General features: G+C 44.8%; 1 protein-coding gene across 1 annotated transcript in view; it reads right to left on the bottom strand.

The window, feature by feature from the left end:
- The window catches only part of necab2 (N-terminal EF-hand calcium binding protein 2), a 250,842-nt gene that overhangs the window by 211,798 nt on the left and 12,558 nt on the right, over positions 1–26,486 (bottom strand). The window contains exon 2 of the mRNA XM_056282242.1: positions 20,086–20,110. Coding sequence (XP_056138217.1) covers positions 20,086–20,110 — 25 coding nt within the window. The remainder of the gene's footprint in view (positions 1–20,085; positions 20,111–26,486) is intronic.

Raw genomic sequence — 26,486 nt, 5'->3', positions numbered from 1 at the left:
GCAAAGATTTGCGTCGGTGCGTGTGTACATGCATTTCTCTGTGTGAATCCATACATGCTTTTCCATGTGTGTGTGTGTGTGTGTGTGTGTGTGTGTGTGTGTGTGTGTGTCTGCAGGCGCAAAAGGCTTTTAGCCGAAAGGTCACTTCAGTGAATCTATGACTGCCTCTCATAGCTTCTGGTGCTCAGAGAATCTAGTTAAGACTGATTTTAGTTTTGCTCTGAGCTTGTTGACTTATAATTTTCTTAGCCTTCAGTACCAACCTTTTCCATTTCTCATGATGCAAATAATCAATAGCGAAAGTGCTATGTCTGGCAGTTGTGCGGGTTTCAGAGTGTGATTGGCAAGGTTAACAACTGATTGAATGATAATGTGATACTTGTTTTGCTTTGGCTGTTTTACCGGGTAGAATGTGATATGAGGCCTTTTTTTAGATGGTAGCAATCTCACACTGTGGTTGGGAAAGGCTGTTTTAATTCTCCATGTTCAGACAACTGAAGCCAAGTTGCAATGAATATGTTAGCAGGCCCAATTCAACTAGCTCAGCCTATGGATGGCTGTCGCAAAACGTTTCGCAATGTCATACGAGACTTTTCTACTCTGGAAACTTAATGACAATAGGTAATATGACAGCTCATCTTTTAAAGTTTGCCGTCTTCACTATTTTCTTTGGGTTTTATCAGGAGCAACTTAAGAATAAGTAAGCAGCTGCATTGTTTGGCCAGTGCCTTGCTCGAGGACCCTTGGAAAGGACTCTCGCCTGATAGAGGACAGACTGACTACACCGTCGCCCAACTTTCCACAATCTCCGGCTTCTTTGGGGGGGGGGGGGCCGGAAGATGAAGGAAAGCTGAAGAGCGGACTGTATGGGAAGAAAAGCCTACCTCAGACAGTGATAAAGGGGCAGATGGATGGCAGGGATGAACACTGGTGGACGGATACGAAGCCGGGGCGAATGAGATGAAGAGAGAGAGGGCCAGGGGAGGACGAAAAACATAGAAGGATGAGGCTGAATGGAAGAAACATGACGGGGCATCAAAAAGACAGAGGGTAATGTCAATAGAGCCGAGGGAAAAACAACAGACGTTGGGTGGTGCTGTGTGCTAAGCCTGTGTTAAACAGTGACAGGAAGTCAATCATTTCCAACGGCAGCTAGCGATGCAAGACTCGCATTTGAGTCTACCTGAGGTGCTCCTTTTTTTGTCATGTGAAGTCCTCTCCTCATTTTCTGCTTTGTTTTCATCTTATCTACCCTCTTATTTATGGTTATTGTACAGCACTTTGTCCTTTGGCACAGCACTCTGGTCATCGCTGGTTGTTTTTTAAAAGTACTAAATAAATACAAATGTACTGTACAAATAAACTTAACTTGACTTTACAGTCAAACATCAGCAACAAAAACAACAGGACACCACCAACTTGAGTAGAGAAAGGAAAGAAAGAAATGTTTAACTTTATGCAAATGTGCTATGACCCGTAGTGCGACAAATTTAGCTAACCAATCATGGGATTGCTTGTCCCTGAGTCCCATGAGAAATGGATGTACAACATTGGTTCTTACTAAACTTTTGTTCCAAATGGAAGAAAAATGACCGCAGTTTCAGAGTTCCTGGTGCTCTCGAATGTCTGTTTGCCCAGCTCCAGAAACAAGTCAAAGAAAATGTAAGCATTGACAAACGATATTGCATTAAAAAAGAACACACTGGAAAGCAGGACATAAAACACATTGATGTTTAACTGTAGCTGTCAGGTTATTTACATCTACTGATTTTACCTGAAATCTGATAAATCTCAGAGTGCCAGTTTACAATGATAAGTTGTGAGCAAAGCTATATCACTTTATGTCATCGGTAGGTAGATCAAACAAACCATTGGACAAGTTGGAGTTTTGGCATGCAGTTGTGGGGCGGGAGTCTGTGAGTGTGAGGGCTATGTGATCAAGCCCACATTAACTGTTACTGAAGCAGAGAGAAAAGGATTCCTGTGAAAGAGCTTGCCTACATCAAGGGACAGTGAGAGAAGGTTGGGAGTAAAGGACACCACCAAATGGGAGGCTCTGATCTGCCAGGGCACAAGATACAGGTGAGGACATTCGAAACGCAGGGGATGGAAAACAAGGCAGAGGAAAGAAGGAGCAAGGAGGAAAATGCTGCAGCAGCAGAGAAGGCAGCAAGGAAGGATTTTGAGAGATTTCTGGCAGATGGTGATGAGGATCTGGAATTGGAGAGAAGTAGTGCTGAAGATGAGTATGTCTCTGAAGTTGAGCACTTCCCTGAAACTGACCCTGAGCCTGCAGCTTTGGAAAAGGTACAGAAAAACTATGATGAGATTCCAAACATCGCCCTCACTAGTGTAAGGTATGGCATAGGGCTGAGGCCAACTGCGATAGCAACTGCAGCTCTGGTTGATGCAGGAATCATAACAGAAGACAACACAAGTAAAGTGATTGATAAGAACAAGGTCAAGAGAGCACAGGAGAAGATGATGAGAGAGCTGAGGGAAGAGTTTGAGGAGAAGTGCAGGGGGGGGGGTCTCCTGCCTCCTCTTTGAGGGGCGGATTGACCTGACCAATGTGATAATGGAAGTTGAGGGCAGTGACCAATCTTTTCCTGCAAAGATCATGGAAGAACACTAGTGTTGCTAGTGAGCCTGGCAGCTACTATCTGTTCCACTTTACCCTAGAGAAAGCAACTAAAGAGGAGTCACATGCAGAGCAGATTGCTAAGGTCCTGTTTGCCTGGCTGAAAGAGAGGGGTTTTGATAAGACCTTGTGGTCCATTGGAGGAGACTAAACAAATGTCAACACTGGTGTGAAAGCTGGAGTAATGCATAAGCTTGAGCTGCACCTGGGGAGTAAGCTGGTCTGGTTGGTGTGCAACCTGCACACTGGTGAACTTCCCCTGCGCCGACTCACTGTTGACCTTGATGGCCCTACTCTGTCAGACCACAACTTATCCGGGCTAATAGGAAAGCTCCTTGATTCTGCTACAGACATGGATATCAATCCAAACTTCACCCGGATCTGTGTTGGCCCTCCACTGATCAAGCTGCCTGACAAGGTAATTCAAGACCTCTCAACTGATCAACACTATAGTTATAAAATTGTTTGTGCAGTCAGGGATGGAGTGCTTCCAGCAAGGCTGGCTCTGTTGTAGATTGGACCAGTAAACCACAGCTGCTGGCTCACCACAGCAAACAGACTTCTCAGGCTTTGGGTGTCAAAGCATGGACTTAAAGGAAAGAACCTGACGAATCAGCAATTCATTGTTGAATTCATCATTCATCATGTATTATCCATGTTGGTTCAACGTGAAGGTCAAGCACTCCTGGATCAAAGAGCCTAGGCACATCCTGTTTCAGCTGGACTGCCTCAAGTCTCAGAGGAAGGAGGTGCTGGACCTTATGATGTCGGCTGTGAGAAGATCTGCTTGGTATGCCCACAGTGAAGCCATCCCCCAAACACTGCTGTGTTCTGAGGATCAGAAGGAGAGGATTGAGGAGGAGAGAATCCTGGCCATCAGGGAAGAGGGGGACCCAGACACTGAGCTGGAAGACTCCTCTGTCAGGACCAGAAGGACACCTGACATCAATTGTGATACTTCCAGCATTGGTCACTTGATCAGCTGGTCAGAAGGTGTGTCAGAGCCACCTCTCACCTGCTCCCTAAGCACCCTGGAGGTAAAGAATTTCATCAACAGCCCCATGGAGGTGCTCAACTGGCCTTGCCAAACACAGATTTTGTTATTGAGAGGGTTGTTAAAATAGTGAGTGAGATTTCTGCTAAGTACTTCTCGCAGGAAACGAGGGACGGAGGGATCAGGGCTCAGGAGACCAGCAGGAGGCTGATGTCCAAGAATAACTCAAAGCAGGACTTGTGCAACCTGGGAAAGTTCAAGAAGTCAGGAATTTGATCTTTGTAATTGTATCCAGTGATATACATGCAGTTCACCAGTTAATAAATACGTAAATTTGATTTGGCTTTGTCAATATAAACGACTTCCCTTATATCTTTTAATATCTTATAAAGGGGTTTAAAAGGGTAAAATTGGCAATTTAGAAATAGAAAATTATGTAAGTTAGAGTTATCCTGTCTAAAAAAATAAACTCATATTTGAATTTCCCATACAAAACACACAATTTAGACACCCCACATGTTAGGATTTCCTTCAGATTCACGTTGGCACCTGAGTATGACCCATCCTAAGGGGTTTAATTTGCATAACAGTAATAAAGCTTTTTGGTCATGGAGAATCGGAGAAACCATACAAGCTGTGTGAGCACCCACAGTCGTTTTCATGGGTAGGGGTTTATTTTCACACACTGCTGAGACGGGAGAAATGAGGGAGGGTCGGTGGCAGAGAGAGAAAGAGGATATGGGAATGAGAGGTGAGCATTGAAGAGAAAGACTGAAATACGACTCAAAGGGGTTTTACTGAGAGTATATAAAGCAAGAGGAGGTTGGAAAGGGAGAAAAGATGATGGGACAAATAAGAGGGGAATGATAGTAAACAAGGAAGAAAGATTGATCAATTGGGAGGAGATTGGGTTGGGAGGTTAAAAAATGCAATCTGTGATACCATGCCTAACACGAGCGCACTACTGGCTACAGGAAAAAGACATATTTCGCCATCGGCTAAACATTGTGTATTTGTTCTAGAAATGGAGACAACTGAAAGCCTCAAAAAGAATTGAAAGTGAAGCAACATTGGCTGGTTTTCTCATTAGCAAGTAATAAAGTGAACGTTTACGAAGTCTGACCAAATGAAACGGCAGGAGTGGGGCAGACAGCTGCTGTCCATCAATCGCGCATTGCACCATTAAATTGAAGTGCATGTAGTAAGTTCTATATCAGGCTTTCTGAACCAGAAAACACATCTTGCCTTGGAAACGCACCACAACAGATGTGGTTCATCTCATTTTCAACGAACTTAAAGAGACCAAGGAGCCGATTCATCTCATTTTCAACCAACTTTATGAGAACAAAGAGCTCGGGAGACTTAAATTCAGTGTTTGGAGGCTTTTCTTTTAAGTCCCCGCTCTGGCATTTATCATACTGTCTCAATATTCCACTCTTGAATTTCAGGCACATGCCCTGGTGAATCAGATGAATGGAGTGGACTGATCCCGACCCAGCACAGGGCTATAGTAGGTGCCACGTGGGGAGAACGTATTCAAAGGGCGTCTTAACTCTCATCCTTTCATCCAAATCCACGGGGCCAAGGTGCTGAACAAAGACACCTCAATCCTCTTAAGTGTCCCACTTTCCTCTCTCTTGTCTCGGCCTCCAAAGGAGACTGGATGAAATCGTTTCCACTCGCCGCTCCATCCATAAAGCATGGCACTCCAAAACAAACACGTTTGTATTCGTTCAGATGGATAGTGTAGATTGCCGTTGTGGGTCTGGTTTGGACTCTATGTTGACTTTCAGGGATCCGGTGAATCTGTTCCATACATAGGACATGGAAAGCGCTATGCCCCAAAAAAGCTACTAAACTAATCTAAATTAAATTTGAAGAGTTTTCTTTTTCAAAGAGAAAGATAACCAGTGCTGGTTGTGTGTGTGTGTAACGTACAATTTTACACATGGTCTTTTTCCACAAAAATGACATGTGTTTTTCTTCAGGAAGGTCTAAAACACACACACACACACACACACACACACACACACACACACGCACACACACGCACACACACAGTGAAAATGGCCTCAAAACAATACTGCAGATAACAGTCAATATTCTCACATAATAAAATTACATGAGTCAAGCAGTGTCTACACAAGCCATACTGTTGGGAGGAAAAAAAGCATCTTTACTGTTGTTTCTATAAGCGAATGCACTTCAGTCAATGCTTATAATTCAAGAGCCACAGCAACACTAACACTACAAGGAGAGAGACAGAGAGGGAGAGAGAGAGAGAGAGAACAAAGGATGAGTGTGTGCAGGAAAAGTATGATATGCAAGCCAGAGCTTAGAGCGAAAGGCAGCCAAGTGGATGGTGATTGGAGGTTTTAATTAAGCAAAACATCCTGGATAAAAATCCCCGAAGCCCAAACACACACACACACACACAAGTTAAAAAAAAATAAAACAAACATAAAATTCCAATTTTACATTTATTTTTTAGTGCATCCCAACAGAGATTGTGTTTTCTGAGGCGTCTCGAAAGTTTTGCTATGAGTACAAAACTCTTGTGAAATTTCATCACAGTACCACGGGGAGTGTCTTGACAGGCTGTATCACAGTGTTTAGGGAGTTGTTCCTTATCCGATGAGAGGGTCTAAGGACAGGATGTTGTGTTGCTGTTAAGCCCCTGAGACAAATTTGTAATTTGTGATATTGGGCTATACAAATAAAACTGATTTGACTTGACAGTGCGGTTTGACAACCTGACTGCTCAGGACTGTAGACTGCTGCAAAGGACTGTAAAGACCGCAGCACCACAACTTCATATTTACACCACTCGCTGCAAAAGGAAAGCCCAAAACTTCATGAAGAACACCAGCCACCCTGCTCATGTACTGGTCCCGCTCCTTCCATCTAAAAAACACTACTGGAGCACCAAATCACACACCACCCATCTCAGTAATAGTTTCTTTCCACAGGCAGTCAGGTTGCCGAACAGCTCATGCACCCATGTGCACCGTACATTGTTGTGGACCGTGCACCGTACATTGTTGTGCAAAGCTCTCAATTTACCAAGCAATCTTCGTTCCAACCCTCACCTATGGTCATGAGCTTTGGGTAGTAACCAAAAGGGTGAGATCGCGGACACAAGCGGCTGAAATGAGTTTCCTCCATAGGGTGTCTGGGCTCAGCCTTAGAGATAGGACTGAGGAGCTCGGACATCCGGAGGGAGCTTGGAGTAGAGCCGCTGCTCCTTCGCATCAAAAGGAGCCAGTTGAGGTGGTTCGGGCATCTGATTAGGATGCCTCCTGGGCACCTTCCTTTGGAGGTATACTGGGCACGGCCAACTGGGAGGAGACCCCGGGGTAGACCCAGAACTCGCTGGAGGGACTACATGTGCAATCTGGTCTGGGAACGCCTTGGTAAAGGAGGAGCTGGAGGCCGTTGCTGGGGAGAGGGACGTCTGGAGTGCCCTACTTAGTTTGCTGCCATCGCGACCCGACCCTGGAGAAGTGGCTGAAGATGAATGAATGAATGAATGAATGAATTGTTGTGTTGTCGTATACTTCTCTATAATGTGTATATAATGTATGAATCCATGTGTACGGAGTCTATGTAGGTCTGTAGTGTTGTTTTTTGGGGGGAATGTTGTGTCCTTGTGTCCCTTGTGTTAAGGCAGAGAGAGCCAGAGCACAAGAATTTCATTATATTCTAAATGCACATGACAATAACGTTGAACTTGAACTTGAGGTGATGCTGTTCTTCATTTGGTGAATAAAAGCCATGATGAGGCCTTGTAAAACTATTTCCAAACCCCCTTTTTAAATTGTATGTTTAATAGCGTTGACAAAAACTGATTTTTCCCTCATTTGCAGTCTTTCTTTCCTTTCTTTTTTCTGCAACAGCAGCATCCGATTTCATAACTACTTATCTAACGGAGAACTTGACAGAACAAAAACAACAGTTGGATTTTGCCTTTTGCCACTTTTCACTTTCCATACGAATAAATCGTCATCCGCGTTTCCTGCCACTCTGCTCTCCAATTTCACCGTTTCTTCCCGTCTCGTTCCCGTCGTCCTGATCTGAAATGCAGAGTCAGCTCCAGGACTTACGATGGACCAATTACACGAATTGTCATCCATGCACACGTATAAATGTTACACACATTTATATCTTTTGTAGCATGTTAGTACTGTCTAGACTAAATGCTGTTTGCGCCTGTTGTCACAACAAAAAATAAAGGGTTAATACTGAAACATAGGTTAATGCTAATCATTAGTGTGCAATGCAGTGGTGGCTGATGCTAAAAATGTTTGGGGGGGGCGCAATTTACCTTGGCACAGCACACCTGACAACTGCTTTAATGTTCACACAGTCACAGTTATTAAGAAGGACAATGTAGCCTATAGATTTTATCAGGGTTTGTAGACGGTGGATGATTTGACAGTCAAGACAAGGCGTGGTGGTGGGTGTGAACATGATTGACAGCCACGAGAATTGTCCAATCACATTAGATCAAAAAAACATTAAAACAATACCAATTCACTGCCAATAAAAGTGGGAGTGTCTGGGGCACAGTGAAAATCTGAAGAAACCAATCAGACAGCAGCCTCAGGTCACCTGCTTGCCAAAAGTTCAAGGGCTTTACATAAGGTATCGTTTGGGCAGCGCCCCTCACCCAGGAAGTATATGTAGTCAGACAGAAATCAGCCAAATACCATTTGGAACCAGTATTTAATGGCTGCTGACAGGCGCTCACAGACTGAAAACACTTTTATTTCATAATTATTTGCATTATACAACTAAATTATATTTAACATGTTTAAGTAGATTTTCATCTCTGGATATCTGAAGGGGGCGGCACCCCAGCGCCCTGTACTGGCCAGCTGCCACTGGTACAATGTCAAACCGCATCACACAATCCTGAATACGTCACTTTTACCATCAGTCGTTCAAACGTCTCCTCGTTCTCAGTCACATTTCCACCAAAGACACCGTTCACAAAGCACAATTGTATTTCACATTTAGTTGGGTTTTTAAATTGCAGTAAATAAAAGCCACAATCTTCCTATTTTCTACTACCTTCCTCTGCATCCTCCCTCCCTCCGTATCATATATCTTATCACTCCTGTATTCTTTAAGTATTTCGCTCTCTCGCTCTCCTCTCTTTCACTCCAGAAGCTATGTATTTAATTTTCTACCACAACACTCCTTTCTTCCCTCCTGTCTGAGATTCTCATAAAACCAAATGCTTTTTTTCAACTTCTCTCCACCTTTCTCCCTCTTTCTCTCTCCCCCTCTCTCTCTGTCAGCCTCACAGCATGTGGTGCCTAGGAGCTAATTAGTGACACTGTCTTGGTGATTAAACACTGTGGATGATTAGATACACTTCATACCATTCTGACTGACTGGCTCATTTACTGGCTGGATTACCAGCAGATTGACTGATTCACTGGAGCGAAGATAAAATGAATGGCTGGCAGACTAAATGGGAGACGAGCTGCTTGACTGACAGAGCAACTGACTTGATAGTTGGCTGATTAACTGGTTAGCCACTTACTGGGAGACTGACTAGCTTACTGGTATGCATTGTGTTGCTTTTAGGTTCTTTTCCAGACTGTTTGCCTGACTGTCTGACTTGCTTAATGGGAAAAGTACATTTTTCACAGTATACTTAAAGAGACATACTGGTGTTTTGCACATTTAAGCCCAATTACTTAGGGGGGGTTTGATGATGACGACTGGTGGACAGTGGCACACCATTCACTAGTCGTCATCAAAACCCTCGCCATAGTAGTCTGCCGATTGGCCCGACTTCCTGCTGCTGGACACAAACCCTTCTCAATGGATCCTTTCCCAAACTAACATTCTGCATCAAAAAATGGAGTGGGTGAGATTTAGGCTGGCTGTGCGAGGGTTTGAGAATCTAACATGAAGACCAATCCAAGTTTTGGGAGAAAAGGGGGGTTTGGACAAGTCAACGCTGAGAATTAAACTCCGGTTTAGGGAATAGAGGAGTTAGGAGATGCGATCCAGCCTGGATATTTTTAAACCAGATATTCAGGTCGTTTTTGTTTGCCTTCTCTACCCCCACTGAACAAACTATGAATTATTTGCGCCGGTCCATTATTCTGACTGACTCATCTCTCTCTTTATCTCTGTCTCCCGCTTTTTTTTGATCAGCTTGATGTCACTTTTTCTCTCCTCGTCTCCCTCTTTCAATCCACAGTGACTCCTCTTTATCTTCCTTATCTTCCCATGCAAGAGTTTATCTCCGCCCCCATCACACACTCTCTGATTTCTTATCTCTGCCTTTCTAAAGAAGTAAATAAATACAGTACATTATCGTATTACAGTAAAATTCCTGTATATTGCTTACTGTAAATTTACTGCAATTAGTTGCCAGGAATTTCCTATAAAACCACAATAAATTTGTAACAGTATACTCTCACCTTCATGTGTCATCTGTCTCTGAACTTGATACTTTTTCCTGTGACGCCTGTGTGTTTATTGTTAATCCATCCTTTCATTTATCTCGCTGCTCCCTCAACATCTCCTCTCCTCTTTTTCTTTTTCCATCCGTCCTGATCTTTGAATCACCTTTATCTTTTTCCTTCCCTTCATCCCATCAGCTCCCCTTTTTTTTTGTATCTCTCATTAGAACGCAAGTTGGGTGTGAGATGGAAGAGAGAGAAGAATTCTGGAGTGAGTTGGACAACGTGGTCAAGAGGGTACCCAAGGAGGAGAGAGTGGTGATTGGAGCGGACTTCAATGGACATGTTAGTGAAGGGAACAGAGGTGATGAGGAGGTGATGGGTAGGTATGGTCTCAAGGAGAGAAATGTGGAAGGACAGATGGTGCTGGATTTTGCGAAAAGGATGGAAATGGCTGTGGTGAATACATATTTCAAGAAGAGGGAGGAACATAGGGTGATGTAGAAGAGTGGAGGAAAGTGCACACAGGTGGACTATATCTTATGTAGAAGGCATGATCTGAAAGGGATTAGAGACTGCAAAGTGGTGACAGAGAGAACGCAGCAAGGCAGAATCAGATAGTGATCTGTAGGATGACTTTGGAGACCAAGAAGCGGAAGCGAGTGAAGGCAGAGCCTTCAAATGGTGGAAGCTGAAGAAGGAAGACTGTTGTGTGGGGTTCAGGGAGGAGTTAAGACAGGCACTGGGTGGTAGTGAAGAGTTGCCGGATGGCTGGGCAACCACTGCAGAAATAGTGGGGGAAACAGCTAGGAAGGTACTTGGTGTGTCATCAGTACAGAGGAAGGAAGACAAGGAGTCTAGGTGGTGGAATAAGGAAGTACAGCAAATTATACAGAGGAAGAGGTTGGCAAAGAAGAAGTGGGATAATCAGAGAGATGAAAACAGTAGACAGCAGTACAACGACATGCAGCGGAAAGCAAAGAGAGAGGTGGTAAAGGCAAAGGAAAAGGCGTATGGTGAGTTGTATGACAGGTTAGACACTAAGGAAGGAGAAAAGGACTCATACCGATTGGCTAAACAGAGGGACCGAGCTGCGAAGAATGTGCAGCAAGTTAGGGCGATCAAGGATACAGATGGAAATGTGCTGACAAGTGAGGAGAGTGTGCTGAGAAGGTGGAAGGAGTACTTTGAAGGGCTGATGAATGAAGAAAATGAGAGAGAGAGAGAAGGTTGGATGATGTGGAGATAGTGAATCAGGAAGTGCAATGGATTAGCAAGGAGGAAGTAAGGGTGGCTATGAAGAGGATGAAGAGTGGAAAGGCAGTTGGTCCTGATGACATACCTGTGGAGGCATGGAGATGTTTAGGAGAGATGGCAGTGGGGTTTTTAACTAGATTGTTTAACACCATCTTGGAAAGTGAGAGGATGCCTGAGGAGTGGAGAAAAAGCATACTGGTACCGATTTTCAAGAACAAGGGCGATGTGCAGAACTGTAGCAACTGCAGAGGTATCAAGTTGATCAGCCACAGCGTGAAGATTTGGGATAGAGTAATAGAAGCTAGGTTAAGAGGAGAGGTGATGATTAGCGAGCAGCAGTATGGTTTCATGCCACGAAAGAGCACCACAGACACGATGTTTGCTTTGAGAATGTTGATTGAGAAGTATAGAGAAGGCCAGAAGGAGTTACATTATGTCTTTGTAGATTTAGAGAAAGCATATGACAGGGTGCCGAGAGAGGAGGTATGGTATTGTATGAAGAAGTCGGGAGTTGCAGAGAAGAATGTAGGAGTGGTGCAGGATATGTATGAGGGAAGTGTGACAGTGGTGAGGTGTGTGGTTGGAATGATAGATGGGTTCAAGGTGGAGGTGGGATTACATCAAGGATCGGCTCTGAGCCCTTTCTTGTTTTCAATGGTGATGGACAGGTTGATGGACGAGATCAGGTAGGAGTCTCCGTGGACGATGATGTTCGTGGATGACATTGTGATCTGTAGCGAGAGTAGGGTGCAGGTTGAGAAGAGCCTGGAGAGGTGGAGGTATGCACTGGAGAGAAGAGGAATGAAAGTCAGTAGGAGCAAGATGTAATACCTATGTGTAAATGAGAGGGAGGAGAGTGGAATGGTGAGGATGCAAGGAGTGGAGGTGACGAAGGCATATGAGTTTAAATACTTGGGGTCAACTGTCCAATGTAACAGGGAGTGCAGGAGAGAGGTGAAGAAGAGAGTGCAGGCAGGGTGGAGTGGGTGGAAAAGAGTGTCCAGAGTGATTTGTGACAGAAGGGTACCAGCAAGAGTTAATGGGAAAGTTTACAAGATGGTTGGGAGACCAGCTATGTTATATGGTTTGGAGACAGTGGCACTGACGAAAAGACAGGAGGCAGAGCTGGAGGTGGCAGAGTTGAAGATGCTAAGATTTTCACTGGGAGTGAGGAAGAAGGACAGGATTAGGAACGATTATATTAGAGGGACCGCTCAAGTTGGACGGTTTGGAGACAAAGCAAGCGAGGCAAGACTGAGATGGCTTGGACATGTATGGAGGAGAGATGCTGGGTATATTGGAAGGTCAACCAGAAGAAGGTCCAATGGCAACTAGCTGAAAGGGGGCATATCGCCACCTACCGTACCGGTATCAGAGATAGTACTTGCGTCAATAAATCGATTCTCCCCCGGTTCTTGTATACTGGGACAATGACAGTACTCCAATTACATGGCCTAATCGAGCTATAACCGTAGCTCGACTTAACTGTGCATGTAAACGCACTCGGCATGAAACGTATCTGTCAGTAAAGGTTGTTGTGTCCAGATGTACTGATTCAACCTTCTTTGATAACTCTTGACACTGATTTCTCAGTTAACTGCATAATGGTAAATTGGGAGATTCTTCAACTTGTGTTTATGTATTATTTGTTTAAATACTTTAGACCGTATTACATGAGAAAATGTAGTTTTTACAACAGAACATAGAGGATCCCTCTCTGGACCCAGATCCTGAAGTACCCTCTCCTGATAATCTACATGAAACACAAAAAGATAAAACACACCCCTCTTCCTTCAAAAATAAAACGAAAGCAAAGTTTTGTGCCTAGTCTACATATGTGACAAGTTGCTCGAGGGAAAAGTCCCATTTTATTTGTTTGTGAATCAGTTCTGTGCACCGACTGGAGATGTTAAGGGCACAAAACAAAACAAAAATAACGCAATATGAAACTAAACCTGAAAACAGAGCTCGTTACAGGCACTACAAGAAAGTTGTATGCCCCCCCCCCCCAAAAAAAACTCCAATCTCAGATCCTGGGGTGGGGGTGGGGGTGGAGAAAAGCCTCTCAGAGCTTTGATGAACAGTTCAGCAGGGCCGGTCTGACTGCAGCAACGAGCGCACGCCGAGCCCTCCTCAGACCGTCTGTCAGCCGTAATGTTGTAATGCTGCCTGGTCTGGGCAGCGTGAATAAACAAACTCTGCAATCCGTCTCTGCGTTTAGCTGGTGGAGATAATTAGCAGGGAGGGTGATACGTCCCCATCCAGAGTAACAAAACAAATCACCACCAACAACACCGAGCAGAGCGACAGACGGACATACACACAACAACTTCCCAGACAGGCTGACAAACGCATGGGCAGAGAAAACAATCAAGACACCGTTGTGTGTGTGTGTGTGTGTGTGTGTGTGTGTGTGTGTGTGTGTGTGTGTGTGTGTGTGTGCTGAACACCATGTTCAGTAATATTGAAGGCAGCACTTGAGCCAAGGTGAACGAGGGCCGATACCGATAGTCAGTTGTTAACAGCACATTGTTTGTCACTTTGATTAAGACTGTCTCAGTGCTGGGCCGTCGTCTAAAAGAAGGTTGAAGGTCATGAATATTGTAGAAAGTGAGTCAGCGGCCGGGCTTTTACTTTTCTAGCATTCTTATCATTGCAATGGGAGACAGAAAATCTGTCTGAGGATTTTCAGAACTTCAGGTTTTGATTTTGGGGTTTTTATAGAAACCTGATTTCTGCTGCTTTGCAAAGAGTCAGGTACAGGCTCAGTCTCACAAAGCATCTTTGTGCTATCCATCCATCCATTATCCAAACCGCTTATCCTGCTCTCAGGGTCGCGGGGATGCTGGAGCCTATCCCAGCAGTCATTGGGCGGCAGGCAGGGAGACATCCTGGACAGGCCTCCAGACCATCACAGGGCCGACACACACACACACACATCCACATCCACACCTAGGGACAATTTAGTACGGCCAATTCACCTGACCTACATGTCTTTGGACTGTGGGAGGAAACCGGAGCACCTGGAGGAAACCCACACAGACATGGGGAGAACATGCAAACTCCACACAGAGGATGACCTGGGACGACTCCCAAGGTTGGACTACCCCGGGGCTTGAACCTAGGACCTTCTTGCTGTCAGGTGACCGCGCTAACCACTGTGCCACCGTGCTGCCATCTTTGTGCTAATTAACTAAAAATACAAAAAAAAATAATGATGCAATCATGAATTATTAGTCTAGGGTTGTAGTACTTGTGTATGAACTCAGGTCACGAGTCAGTATTTTGCAGGCCTTGGTCTCATCTTGACCCTCCTAGAATGACTTGGATTTGACTGTGTCTCGAACAGTGACTTTTATAATGACGATTGTTATCCATCCATCCATTATCCAAGTCGCTTATCCCAATTGGGGTCGCGAGATGCTGGAGCCTATCCTAGCAGTCATTGGGCGGCAGGCGGGGAGATACCTGCGGCAGGCCGCCAGGCCATCACAGGGTTGACACATTGTCCTTCCTATGTGTCAATTCCACATACAGCCATGATTATTATGATAAGATAATAATAATAATAATAATAATAATAATAATAATAATTGTAACTTGCAAAGACTGGTTGAGTAAAAGACCTTTTTTTTTCTTTTTTTTTTCCCCTGTTTTTTCCCCCAATTGTATCCGGCCAATTACCCCACTTTTCCGAGCCATCCTAGTCGCTGCTCCACCCCTTCTGCCGATCCGGGGAGGGCTGCAGACTACCACATGCCTCCTCTGAGACATGTGGAGTCGCCAGCTGCTTCTTTTCACCTAACTGTGAGAAGTTTCACCAGGGGGACATAGCACATGCGAGGATCACGCCATTTTCCCCAGTTCCCCCTCCCCCCCAAAGAGGCAACCCGACCAACCAGAGGAGGTGCTAGTGCAGGAACCAGGACACATACCCATCTCCGGCTTCCCATCTGCAGACACGGCCAATTGAGTCTGTAGGGACGCCTGACCAAGCCGGAGGTAATTGGGGATTCAAATTGGTGAGCCCCACGTTGGTAGACAACGGAATAGACCACTATGCTACCTGGACGCTCCAGTACAAGAAATTTTTTTTAATGATTATCAAATTCTCCTGAGGTGATTAATAGACTGCAATCAAATTTTTAAATAATTATTATTGATTTATACTGGATTAGGAAATGACACCTTCAGCGCAACTTATCCAAACTGAGCTACTCGTTACTTGTGCTGACGCCACCGTCCCCAGGGACACACCGATCAGTTTCGGTACGTCAATCAATGGCCCAAGTTATGCAAGGAACCTTGGTATGACGACTGGCAGCGGACAGCGTCATTCTCAGACCACATTACGACTATGTCCCGCTCTTGTCACTTGTATAACATACACAAAGTCAGACAATACCTGTCACAACATGCTGCCCGGCTCTGGATCCAGACTCCAGTTCTCTCACTGCTAGACTACCACAATGCACTTCTGGCTGGTCTTCCTTTCCATACAATCCCACCACTCCAGAGACTCCAGAACGACACTGCATGTTTGGCCTTCAGCCTCCCACAACATGCATGTCACTCCTATCTTTGTCTCCCTTGACTGGCTTCCAGTTGCTGCTCACATAAACATCAAAACCTCGTTGTCGGCATTCCCGGGCAGTTCATGGAACTGCACCCAGTTACCTGCAATCCTGTATCAGCATGTACGCCCCTCTTCAATGTCTTTGCTCTGCCTCTAGTAGCCTTTTATCTGTCCCATCCACTAAAATGACATGCTCTAGATCCAGACTTTTCTCCAGCCGAGCCCCAAAATGGTAGATTGCCCTCCTGATCTCCATCAGAACTACCGGCTCACTTCCTTCCTTCGGTAAAAAGCCTAAACAACATCCCTCTTTAAGGCCTACCTTTACCCTTATATGATCTCTGATTGAACATGTGCCCACCTGAGACCTGGCACTGGCTGCCATGGTTTTACCACATTATATTACAACGTGGGCGGCACGGTGGCACAGTGGTTAACGCTGTCGCCTCACAGCAAGAAGGTCCTGGGTTCGAACCCCGGGGTTGTCCAACCTTGGGGGTCAACTCAGGTCGTCCTCTGTGTGGCATTTGCACGTTCTCCCCGTGTCTACGGTGTGTTTTCTCCAGGTGCTCCGGTTTCCCCCACCATCAAAAAGACATGCATGTTAGGGTTTATACTTCTGTCTGTGCCCCTGACCAAGGCACTGGGAAAAGAACTGGAGTTGGTCCCTGGGTGCTCCACAATGGCTGCCCACTAGCTACACAGCTAGGATGGGTTAAATGCAGAGCATAATTTCCCTGCAGGGATCAATATAGAGTATATCAAAATCAAAATAAAAAAAAAAAATAATAATTATACACCATTTTCTGGTGTCTACTCTCAAGCCCTTTTCTGCCTGTACTTGCTTGCCTCACTGTTTCATTGGGGTTTGGACTTGATTTTTCCTTTTGTGATATTGGCTGCTAATCTACAGTTCACGTAGACTTAAGGTCTCCATACACACTCTTGGCTTTGGATAAAAGCGTCTGCCAAATGAGTAAATGTAAATGAATATCTCTGAAACAGCGGAAAATTGGGATCAGAAACATTACTTCCCTGGCGGAAAAAAAAGCATAAAAAAATGCACATCTTCTCTCCTCATTTTCATTTCTTCCTCCCCACTTTCTCCTCCTCTGGCTTATCATCTCCATTACATTCCTTGGTAGTCTTCTCCATCATTCTCTCTCTTCATCTCCTCTCCTCTCCTTTCCAGGAGGAAGCTTTCTATAAACTTTCGAGCGGGGGCAAGTAAACGGGAGATGGGAGCGCTGTCAAATGATGCAACTCTTCCAGAGGATTACTGACAGCTGAAACACAATGCAACAGCTGTACAACAATGGTGCTGAGTCAGCCGTGAAAACAAGCCCAAAAAGCCAACCAACACACACATAAAGATAACAGCCGCGTACACACAAATCAATAACGTGCAGGCACATACTCGCTCATTCACACACACAGATACACGTGCATACACACACGCACACACGCGCACACACACACACACACACACACACACACTGGCTTGCTGCCCTAGAAACTGGAGGGCAGCCCTGGGTGGGATCGGTGCAGTGAATGTTAAGACAGAAACAGAGCCAATTAAACAGCCATTACTGTCTACTTGTCATACAGACGCAACACTCCCTTCCACTTGTTCTTTCCTCTCCGGCTCCCTCTCTTTTACCCTGCTTTTAAAACTGCGTTCTCCTTTTTTTTCTTCCCCAAACTCGCCGTCTTCACCTTTTCCCTCTGTCCAGTCCCTGTCTTCTCTCCTGCACCTCCCCTCGTCCTCTCTTCTCTTTAATAACGCTCCTCTTTCTCTCCGTTAGCGTTTCTGTCCGACTCCCTCATTAGAACAGTTCTCCAACGCTCTCCCAGGAGAGAGAGAGAGAGAGAGAGAGAGAGAGAGAGAGAGAGAGAGAGAGAGAGAGAGAGGGGATAAAAATAGTTCTTTGGCGCTCGGCGGCCCATTCTCTCTCTCCTCCAAGTGTTTCCTACATCAAATAACATTTCTCTTAAATAACTGTCTCTCCTCTCACCCTCCTCTCCTTCTCTGCTTAATGACCTGCCGGCTCCTTTCTCTCTCTGTAACCCCCCCCCCCCCGCCCGCCACCATTTATCTGGCTCTCGCCCTTTATTGGTTCTCTCCATCTCGGTTGTTACTCCCTCTCCAGCACGGTGCCTTCTCGTGTCTGCCATCCATCTATCTATCTATCTATTGATCCATCCATCCATCCATCCATCATGTGCAAATGATTTGAGTTAAAGTCAGCAGCTTCCTGTGCATTTTGCTTGTGTGTGCACGCGCGCACGCGTGTATGTGTGTACGCATAGGTGGATGTGTGTGTGCATATATGAGTGTGTGTCCACATGTGGATGTGTGTGTGCATATGGATGTGTGTGTACATATGTGGTTGTATGTACATATGGATGTGTACGCATGTGGATGTGTGCGCATGTGGATGTGCGCACGCATGTGAATGTGTGAGCATAAGTGGATGTGTGTGCACATGTGGATGTGTGTGCAAAAAATGAACAAGACAATAAAAATTAAAATGGATCAATATCTTAGAAGAGATCAATAGTGAGAGCCTATCTAAGCTGGAGATGAGTCAAGTAAACAATTATATCTTAGCTGGATAGAGGAGATATACATAAATGCGAACAAACACACACACACACACACACACACAGGAAGAGAAAAATGGCCATCTGGTTGGTATGAAAGCAAAGCTTTTTAAGCTGTTTTCTCATTAGTTTCATTCTTTCCTGTCAGCGATGAAGGGAGGGGAACAGAGGAGAGAGTGGGAGAGTAGAAAACAGACAGATTTAGAGAAGGAAACAGATTGGGGTGACATAGGTGGATAGATAGAGGAAAAGATGGAGAAAGGAGTGAGCGAAGGAGAGAGAGCGAGAACAAGGCAGAAAGAGAGAGCGAGAGAGAGACCGCGAGAGAGAGAGAGCATGATCGTTATGGTGGGAATAAAACAACCGCTCATTGGCATAACTACAGAGTAAGTTAAAGACTCCACATAACTTCTACACCCTGGCACACTAAAAATACTTGACAAACACTTTACAGCCGCTGCAGCAGCAGCAGCAGCGGGAGCCAAACAGAGGACCGAGGTTCCCCGTCCTCAAGTTAGCTGACTGTGAAATAACTTCATACTAATTTGCTGCTAGAAGTCCTGAAACACCACGAGCTGTCTCTCTTAACAAAAGTCCATATGGACACAGTCACGCACCACGGACCCTGAAAACTACAAGCTCAAAATGGCTCCTGAATGAAGAAAGTTTTGTTGGATGGCAGACTTAGATTACACAATTATCTTGTGTGAACTTTTAGCTGTGATTAAAAATGCACATTTTATTCACACAGTGCATGTAACGGTCATATTGCGTAAAATCTTGTTGTACCTCATGCCAGTGTAACAACGCTTCATGCACTTGTATTGGTCGTCACTCTAGTTACTATGTGGACATCCATCCATCCATTATTCCAGCCACTTATCCTGCTCTCAGGGTCGCGGAGATGCTGGAGCCTATCCCAGCAGTCACTGGGCAGCAGGCGAAGAGACACCCCGGACAGGCCATCAGTTCATCACAGGGCCGACACACACACACACACACACACACACACACACACACACACACACACACACACACACACACACACACACACACACACACACACACACACACCTAGCAACAATTTAGTACGGCCGATTCACCTGACCTACATGTCTTTGGACTGTGGGAGGAAACCGGAGCACCCGGAGGAAACCCACACAGACACGGGAAGAACATGCAAACTCCACACAGAGGACGACCTGGGACAACCCCCAAGGTTGGACTACCCCGGGGCTTGAACCTAGGACCTTCCTGTTGTGAGGCAACTGTGCTAACCGCCGCGCTACCATGCCACACTACCATGCCGCACTATGTGGACGTCTCATATGAAAAAAAGAAGCCACAATGGTGAGACAAAAAAGGGATAAGGACAAAACAAAAGCAGCGTTGCAAAGAAATTACATAACTTATATGTCAAAAGCGCTCGATCAAACAACTTTCTCCACCGGTGCGTTTCCTGACAGGCTTTCTTCAAATGTCAAGCAAATTTAATCAAGCACATATGATTACTTCAAATGTCTGCATGCCATTTCAGGGCTGTTTACTTGGCTCTTGAGGAAACCAGACAAGACGGTCGATAACTCACCGTCTTTATCAGCTCTCCGGAATATCTGTGAAGAGAAAGAGAAACAGGACGTTAGTGTTAGCGAAGGTCACGGAGAACGGCTGCAGTTGGGGGCAGTAATTAAGACAGGGGCAGCACTTTCTGGGGTATAACTATGAATTAAGAGAAAAAAAATTTCGAGTGTAAATATAAAGGTCTGAGCTTAAAACATTACACTTCTTTTTTTCTTTAGGTACGATGCACCTCATCAACCTGGATGTGACATTTAGTCTCACATTTAGTTGTGCCATGTGAGGGGGGTTTCAACACCTCCAAAAATGTTTGTGAGTGAGTGAATATAAAAACATGTGTTGTAATTAACTTCTTAATCCTCATTAAAAAGAAAATTGGTAAAATGTATTTTTTCTGCATCCCTGCCACTGACAAAACGGAGGTTCTTATCATCGACCCTCCGTAATCATGTCCTGCCACTGCTCGGTCCCCTTATCCCCACTATCAGGGACACTGCTAAGAACCTGGTTGTTATCTTCGACAGTGAGCTTTGGACAAAACTCCAAAAAAAAAATTGGTACAATCATGTTTCTTCCAACTTAGGAATATTTCCAAGATCTGAGCAATATTATCTTTTAAGCAATACAGAGAAAACTATTCACGCTTTTATGTCCTCACGCCTGCACTCTTGTAATGCCTTCTTTACCCGCCTCAGTGCCCGAGATGTTGCTCGACTTCAGATTGTGCAGAATTCTGCAGCCAGATGTCTGACAAAGACCAAACGCTCTTCTCACATCACCCGTTTTAGCCTCCTTTCACGGGCTACCGATTTCTTTTAGTATCCATTTTAAAATGTGACTCTTGTCTTACAAGGCTTTACATGGCCGGGATCAGGCTACACGATATTTTTGTCTTTCACGATGGGTCACCCACGTCAGATTAGCCAATCATAGAGCCATACATTCTCGCCGCGTCGTGGTCGGGAGACTGGCAACACTACAAGTATGACCCCGGCCAATCGTCGTATGCTGCCTTTCAGGATCTTGGGCGAGTTCATAAGGTCGTCGGGGAGGAAGGTCTAGAAATTGTCGATCAAGGCTACAGAAACGCTTTGTGTGATGCTGGCGGTCTGGTGTTCCGCAAAGAAAAATGAAAGAAGGAAAAAAGATTGTGGACGCTGTTGCGGCTAGTGCTACTGGGGAATGATAACTTAGCAGTTTAACCAGCTACTCACCGGGTTGCTGAAGTGCCTCAGCTATTTCTCGCCAACATTTAGCCTATCTTTTTCACTCTGTCACGGTGCCCCCCTGAGGAAAGGTCAAAAAGGCAGGGGTGTTGTCCCTGCTCACCGAACCTTTCCTCGGCTTCGTCGTTCGACGGACAGCGGCAACGGCAGCATCGCTTTCTAGGCGTCCATTTTGTGACGTATTACTTCCGTTGAGGGGGGGAGCAAGTTCCGGTTTTATTGTGGTATTGGGTAGACGCTCGTGTGAACCGTCGTCACCAGTTCTTGTGATGATCCGCTTTTCGGTGCTGGAGCCATGACCCGTATCACAGCAATGTCTGTCCTCAGTAAAACTACAGCTGAGGTATGAAGATTTTTGTCTGGTGTTCTTCCATTATATTCCGCGGAGATCACCCCGTCTCTATAATGTGCGCCAGAGAGCACCCCGTCATCCTATTGGTCAACGTCAAGGGACGCGTCATAGGAGAAGAAAAGAAAATGCGAAGCGTCCTGACATGCCAGACTTTCCGTCGTAGTGTCGTGGGGTGTCCCAGACGCTACACTGCTGTTCTTCCATTATGTCTCGCTACACGGGGTAAATCATGCCTGAATTCCCGGAGTCTGATCCCGGCATAACTTCGGCCAAACAAATCACCACCATCCACGTGGGTGTACTGCTGTAGTTACTGAGCCTCGTGTTGATTTTGAGTGCAGTCTTCATTTAAACTAGAAGACAAAAGACGGTCATATGACAAAGTTTAATAACTATGTGGGGGGGGGGGCTACAGACCTGCCGCTCCCTGAATGTTCCTAAAATTGCCTATATTTGTGTAACCGGTTATTTTCTGGCCCGATGCGGGATTCGAACGCGGTGTACTGCACCACAAGGCGACGTCGCTAACCGCTCGGCTAAAGGGTCAGACCCGCTGGTAAGGGGCTAACGTGTCTTATTACTAGTTTACACTAGCATTAAAAATACTTTTAGATCAATTGCACAAAAAAGTTATAAGATCTACCTAAAATTACCATGACCGGTCAAAATGACCGCACGTAATTTGCGCGTGATCGTGCGCGTCATGTCGCCTTACGACGTGTGCTGGTCGCGTCATTTCCTTCGCGAAGTTCGTTGCTCTGTCCTAGAAACACACTGGCGTTCTCCAGTGCAGAGAAATCGTCTAAACTTGATTTTTGATTATTGCCAACATGTCTGGTTTCAGACGCACCATGACTACCGGCGAGGCATTGCAGTGTTTACAGGCGTTGGACAGCACACATACTAATGCAATGCATTAATATCTGAACTGGGTATTTATCTTGACAGAATATAGAGTTTAAAAACTGACCGTCAATTTGACCGCCCGTGGTCGTTTTAGGTTGGAGTGAAATCCGGTCGCTCTGGTTCGGTCGTTATATCACAACAGACAGACTGCAGCAAGTCTCCACGTTGTGGCTCTCATTTCAACCTCTGGCTCCTTCTTCAAGGGTGGGACTGCTGAGGTGAGACGAGTTTGCCTCTTAATTAAACCCTCCACTTTGTCTGTCTGTACCACCCGACCATCGATCCGCCATCTGATGTTCTTAGGAAAGTAGCGAGGCTTAGCTCCTCCAATTAACCAATGATATTAATGTGGTACTTTAACGATCCCAGTCTTGAAATTCCCCTTTTTCACACCCCGCCCTCCACCGGGAAGTGACGACGCAGGGTCAGCAGCGGCAGCAGCAGCCCCCTGCAGAGCTGGTAGCACCTTTGTCTTTCACAAGGACGCTCCAGAAAGGACATTTCCGGTTCAGCACGTGGGAAGTAGGGCGGGTCGACCCGGGAATTAGGGTCAAGACATTCAGCCGGCCCCTATTGAAAGCCTTGCAAAATTGAATTTATGCAGAAAACCACATAGCAGAAGTCCCTCTGAGCTAAAAACAATGTTTGTAACTGTTCTTTGCAGCGAAAACGGAACCCGCAGAGTGGATAACAGTGAAATGGAAATGCTCAGTCTTCCGTTCATATTGCATTTTTTTAAATTAAATATCACCGCCAAAGAGCACCTGATCTAAACTGCTGTACACACACACACACACACACACACACACATTCAGACGCGCTAGTTACTCTGGGAAACTATGCTGTATCTTCGGGGAAAATCCTTGGCTCATAATGTAGTAAGGCTGGTATTCCTGTAAAAATAGCTTTTAATCAATGTTTGTGTGTTTTGCACTCGGGCTGAAAACACAGGAAAAGCGAGGCGGAAGGAAGACAGAAAAAACTATTATGAGTTTGAAAGAGGCTGATGGAAGGGAGGAAAGAGTGTGAGAAAGACAAACGAGTCAGGTAGGTATAACGTGTGTGTGTGTGTGTGTGTGTGTGTGTGTGTGTGTGTGTGTGTGTGTGTGTGTGTGTGTGTGTGTGTGTGTGTGTGTGTGTGTGTGTGTGTGAAGTATATGAGAGGCCGTATAGGCCATATCCCATACTTTACCTCTCACATACTACTGAAATTCCTCTTACATACTATTGCATTTCAGTAGTATGTAAGAGGATGTTCAGTAGTATGTGAGAGTATTCCACATGTGTATGTGAGAGCATTTTCAGTAGAGTATGTGAGAGGTAAAGTATGGGATATGGCCTATACGGCCTCTCACATAGGTACGTGCAGCTGCCGGGGAAAGGGGAGAGAGTGATGAGCGTGAACGTGCATTAGGGAAGACGCGAGCAGTGGAGGCGAGCCCCCCTGCAACACAACCACACACCCTCTTCTTCTGAAACAGAATATTATTTAATGGTTTGTCATATTTTAATATCGCCACATGTTTTATGAACCAACATGAGCTGTTCATGAACCAAAGCTGGAGGTCATAATGGGTGTGCCCGAATTCGCACGGGTGATTCTTCAGTTTGGGGCACTTTTGGCTTTTGAAATTTTGAAAAAATTAAAAATAAAATAAAATTCTTTAAAATGTTTTTTTTAAAGCTCTATTAAGTGGTCTGGAACAAATATCTTAGCATAGCTTTGACCGTCCTACAAAATAAGTTTGATATCATGATGCTTTTTATAAACTGTAACAGCAACACGTGATGGTAATGACACGTGATGGTAATGACAATTTTCCCTTTTTGGAGAAAAAGTTGGCCTCAGACTTGCTAACCTGACTTGTTAGCTAGCGTACAATGTACAAGGAATAAACGTGAATAACGTGAAATCTCTTATTTCTGAACTAAACTCCTCAGTTAGTAACTTGTGTGGTAATGACGCCTCATAAACATACTCTCAGATCAGGACATATAAACCTTACTTACATCTGTGGACATGAAGAAGCCACGCTTCTGCCGTGACTGCTCGTGCGCCTCTGGCGCTTCTCGTCTCCATGGCAACCACATTGTTGTTGTTTGGAAACCCCGTTGTTGCTATCTGCAGTGTTCGGTGTGACGGTGATGACAGACGTGTGAGGGGCGGCGATGTTTAACTCTTAAAAATATGTGCAAATCGCACATATATAAACCATATGAATATGAAATATGTATTTTTAAATTATCACGAGAACATTCAGAGTAACGCTTTAATGAAGTTAACCATTTGTATTACTTTATTATAGAGGGGAAGTTAAAAAGTCTGGGTTGGCGACAAGCCCAAAACAGTGAACTTCTGGGACATACCGAACAAGTATTAAAAGATGTTCAACATTATTGTTCCTGTCAAATACACAATAAACTAAACTAAACTAAAACGTCATCGTTGAGACAAAAATCTTTTTTTATTCATAGCGAACACAACCTAACTCTAACAAACACAAGACTTTTTTTAAATGTTTTTTTCTTGAAAATCTACTCCGGGGGCAGAAAAACTCCCTTAAATGAAGAATCACCCATACATACATACATACATACATACATACATACATACATACATACATACATGCATGCATACATATATTCATACACACACATACACACATACACACATACATACATACATACATACATACATACATACATACACACACACATATTCATTCATTCATACATACATACACATATATGCATCCATCCATCCATCCATCCATATATATATATATGCATAGATTCATACATACATACATACATTCATTCAGTCATACATACATGCATACATACATTCATTCATACATACATACATAATTCATACACACACACATTCATTCATTCATACATACATACATACATACATACATACATACATACATACATACATTCATACATACATTCATACATACATTCATACGTACATTCATACTATTGATTCATCACTTTCACGTTTCTAATGTTCAAGTTTTAACTATGGCCTTCTGATGTCACAGATGTGTGATTATTCTTCCTGAGAAGAAGCCAGTATTCTGTGCTTCATTCTATCACTTCATGTTTTATTCATATGAGAAACTTTGCCCCTGTGTTCTCACATATCTGTACACGCACACACGCACACACACACGCACGCACACACACACACACACACACACACATAAACTTCGTAATTGGAATATGGAGCCACACAAACACGTAATATGTACACGCACACATACACACATTCACACACACGCATACACAAACAAACACGCCATAATTGGAACATGCAGATACACACACACACACACACACACACACACACACACACACACACACACACACACACACACACACACACACACAGAACACTCCATAATTGGAACATGCAGACACAGAAACAAACATGCATGCACACACACACACACACATACAAAGACACACACACACACACACACATACAAACACACACAAACACACGTATACACACAAACACACACACACAAACACACTATAATTGGAACATGCAGACGCACAAACACACATGCACGCGCATGCGCGCACACACACACACACACACACGCACACACACACACGAACACACAAAACACTCCGTAACTGGAACATGCAGACACAGAAACAAACATGCATGCACCCCCCCCCACACACACACACACACACACACACGAACACACAAAACACTCCGTAACTGGAACATGCAGACACAGAAACAAACATGCATGCACCCCCCCCCCACACACACACACACACGCACGCACAGAAGCAGAGGTCTGACTCTGCTGTGCTGCAGTGAGTGTGTGAACATTCATTAGTCAGGGACGGGGGTGCAGAGGGGATGCAAAGTGACCCAGTTCGCCTCCGTTTCAGATGAAAAAC

Source organism: Lampris incognitus, chromosome 6 (assembly GCF_029633865.1).
Source record: "Lampris incognitus isolate fLamInc1 chromosome 6, fLamInc1.hap2, whole genome shotgun sequence".
In the NCBI taxonomy this organism is placed as follows: domain Eukaryota; kingdom Metazoa; phylum Chordata; class Actinopteri; order Lampriformes; family Lampridae; genus Lampris; species Lampris incognitus.
This window is presented reverse-complemented; position numbering and strand designations above follow the sequence as displayed.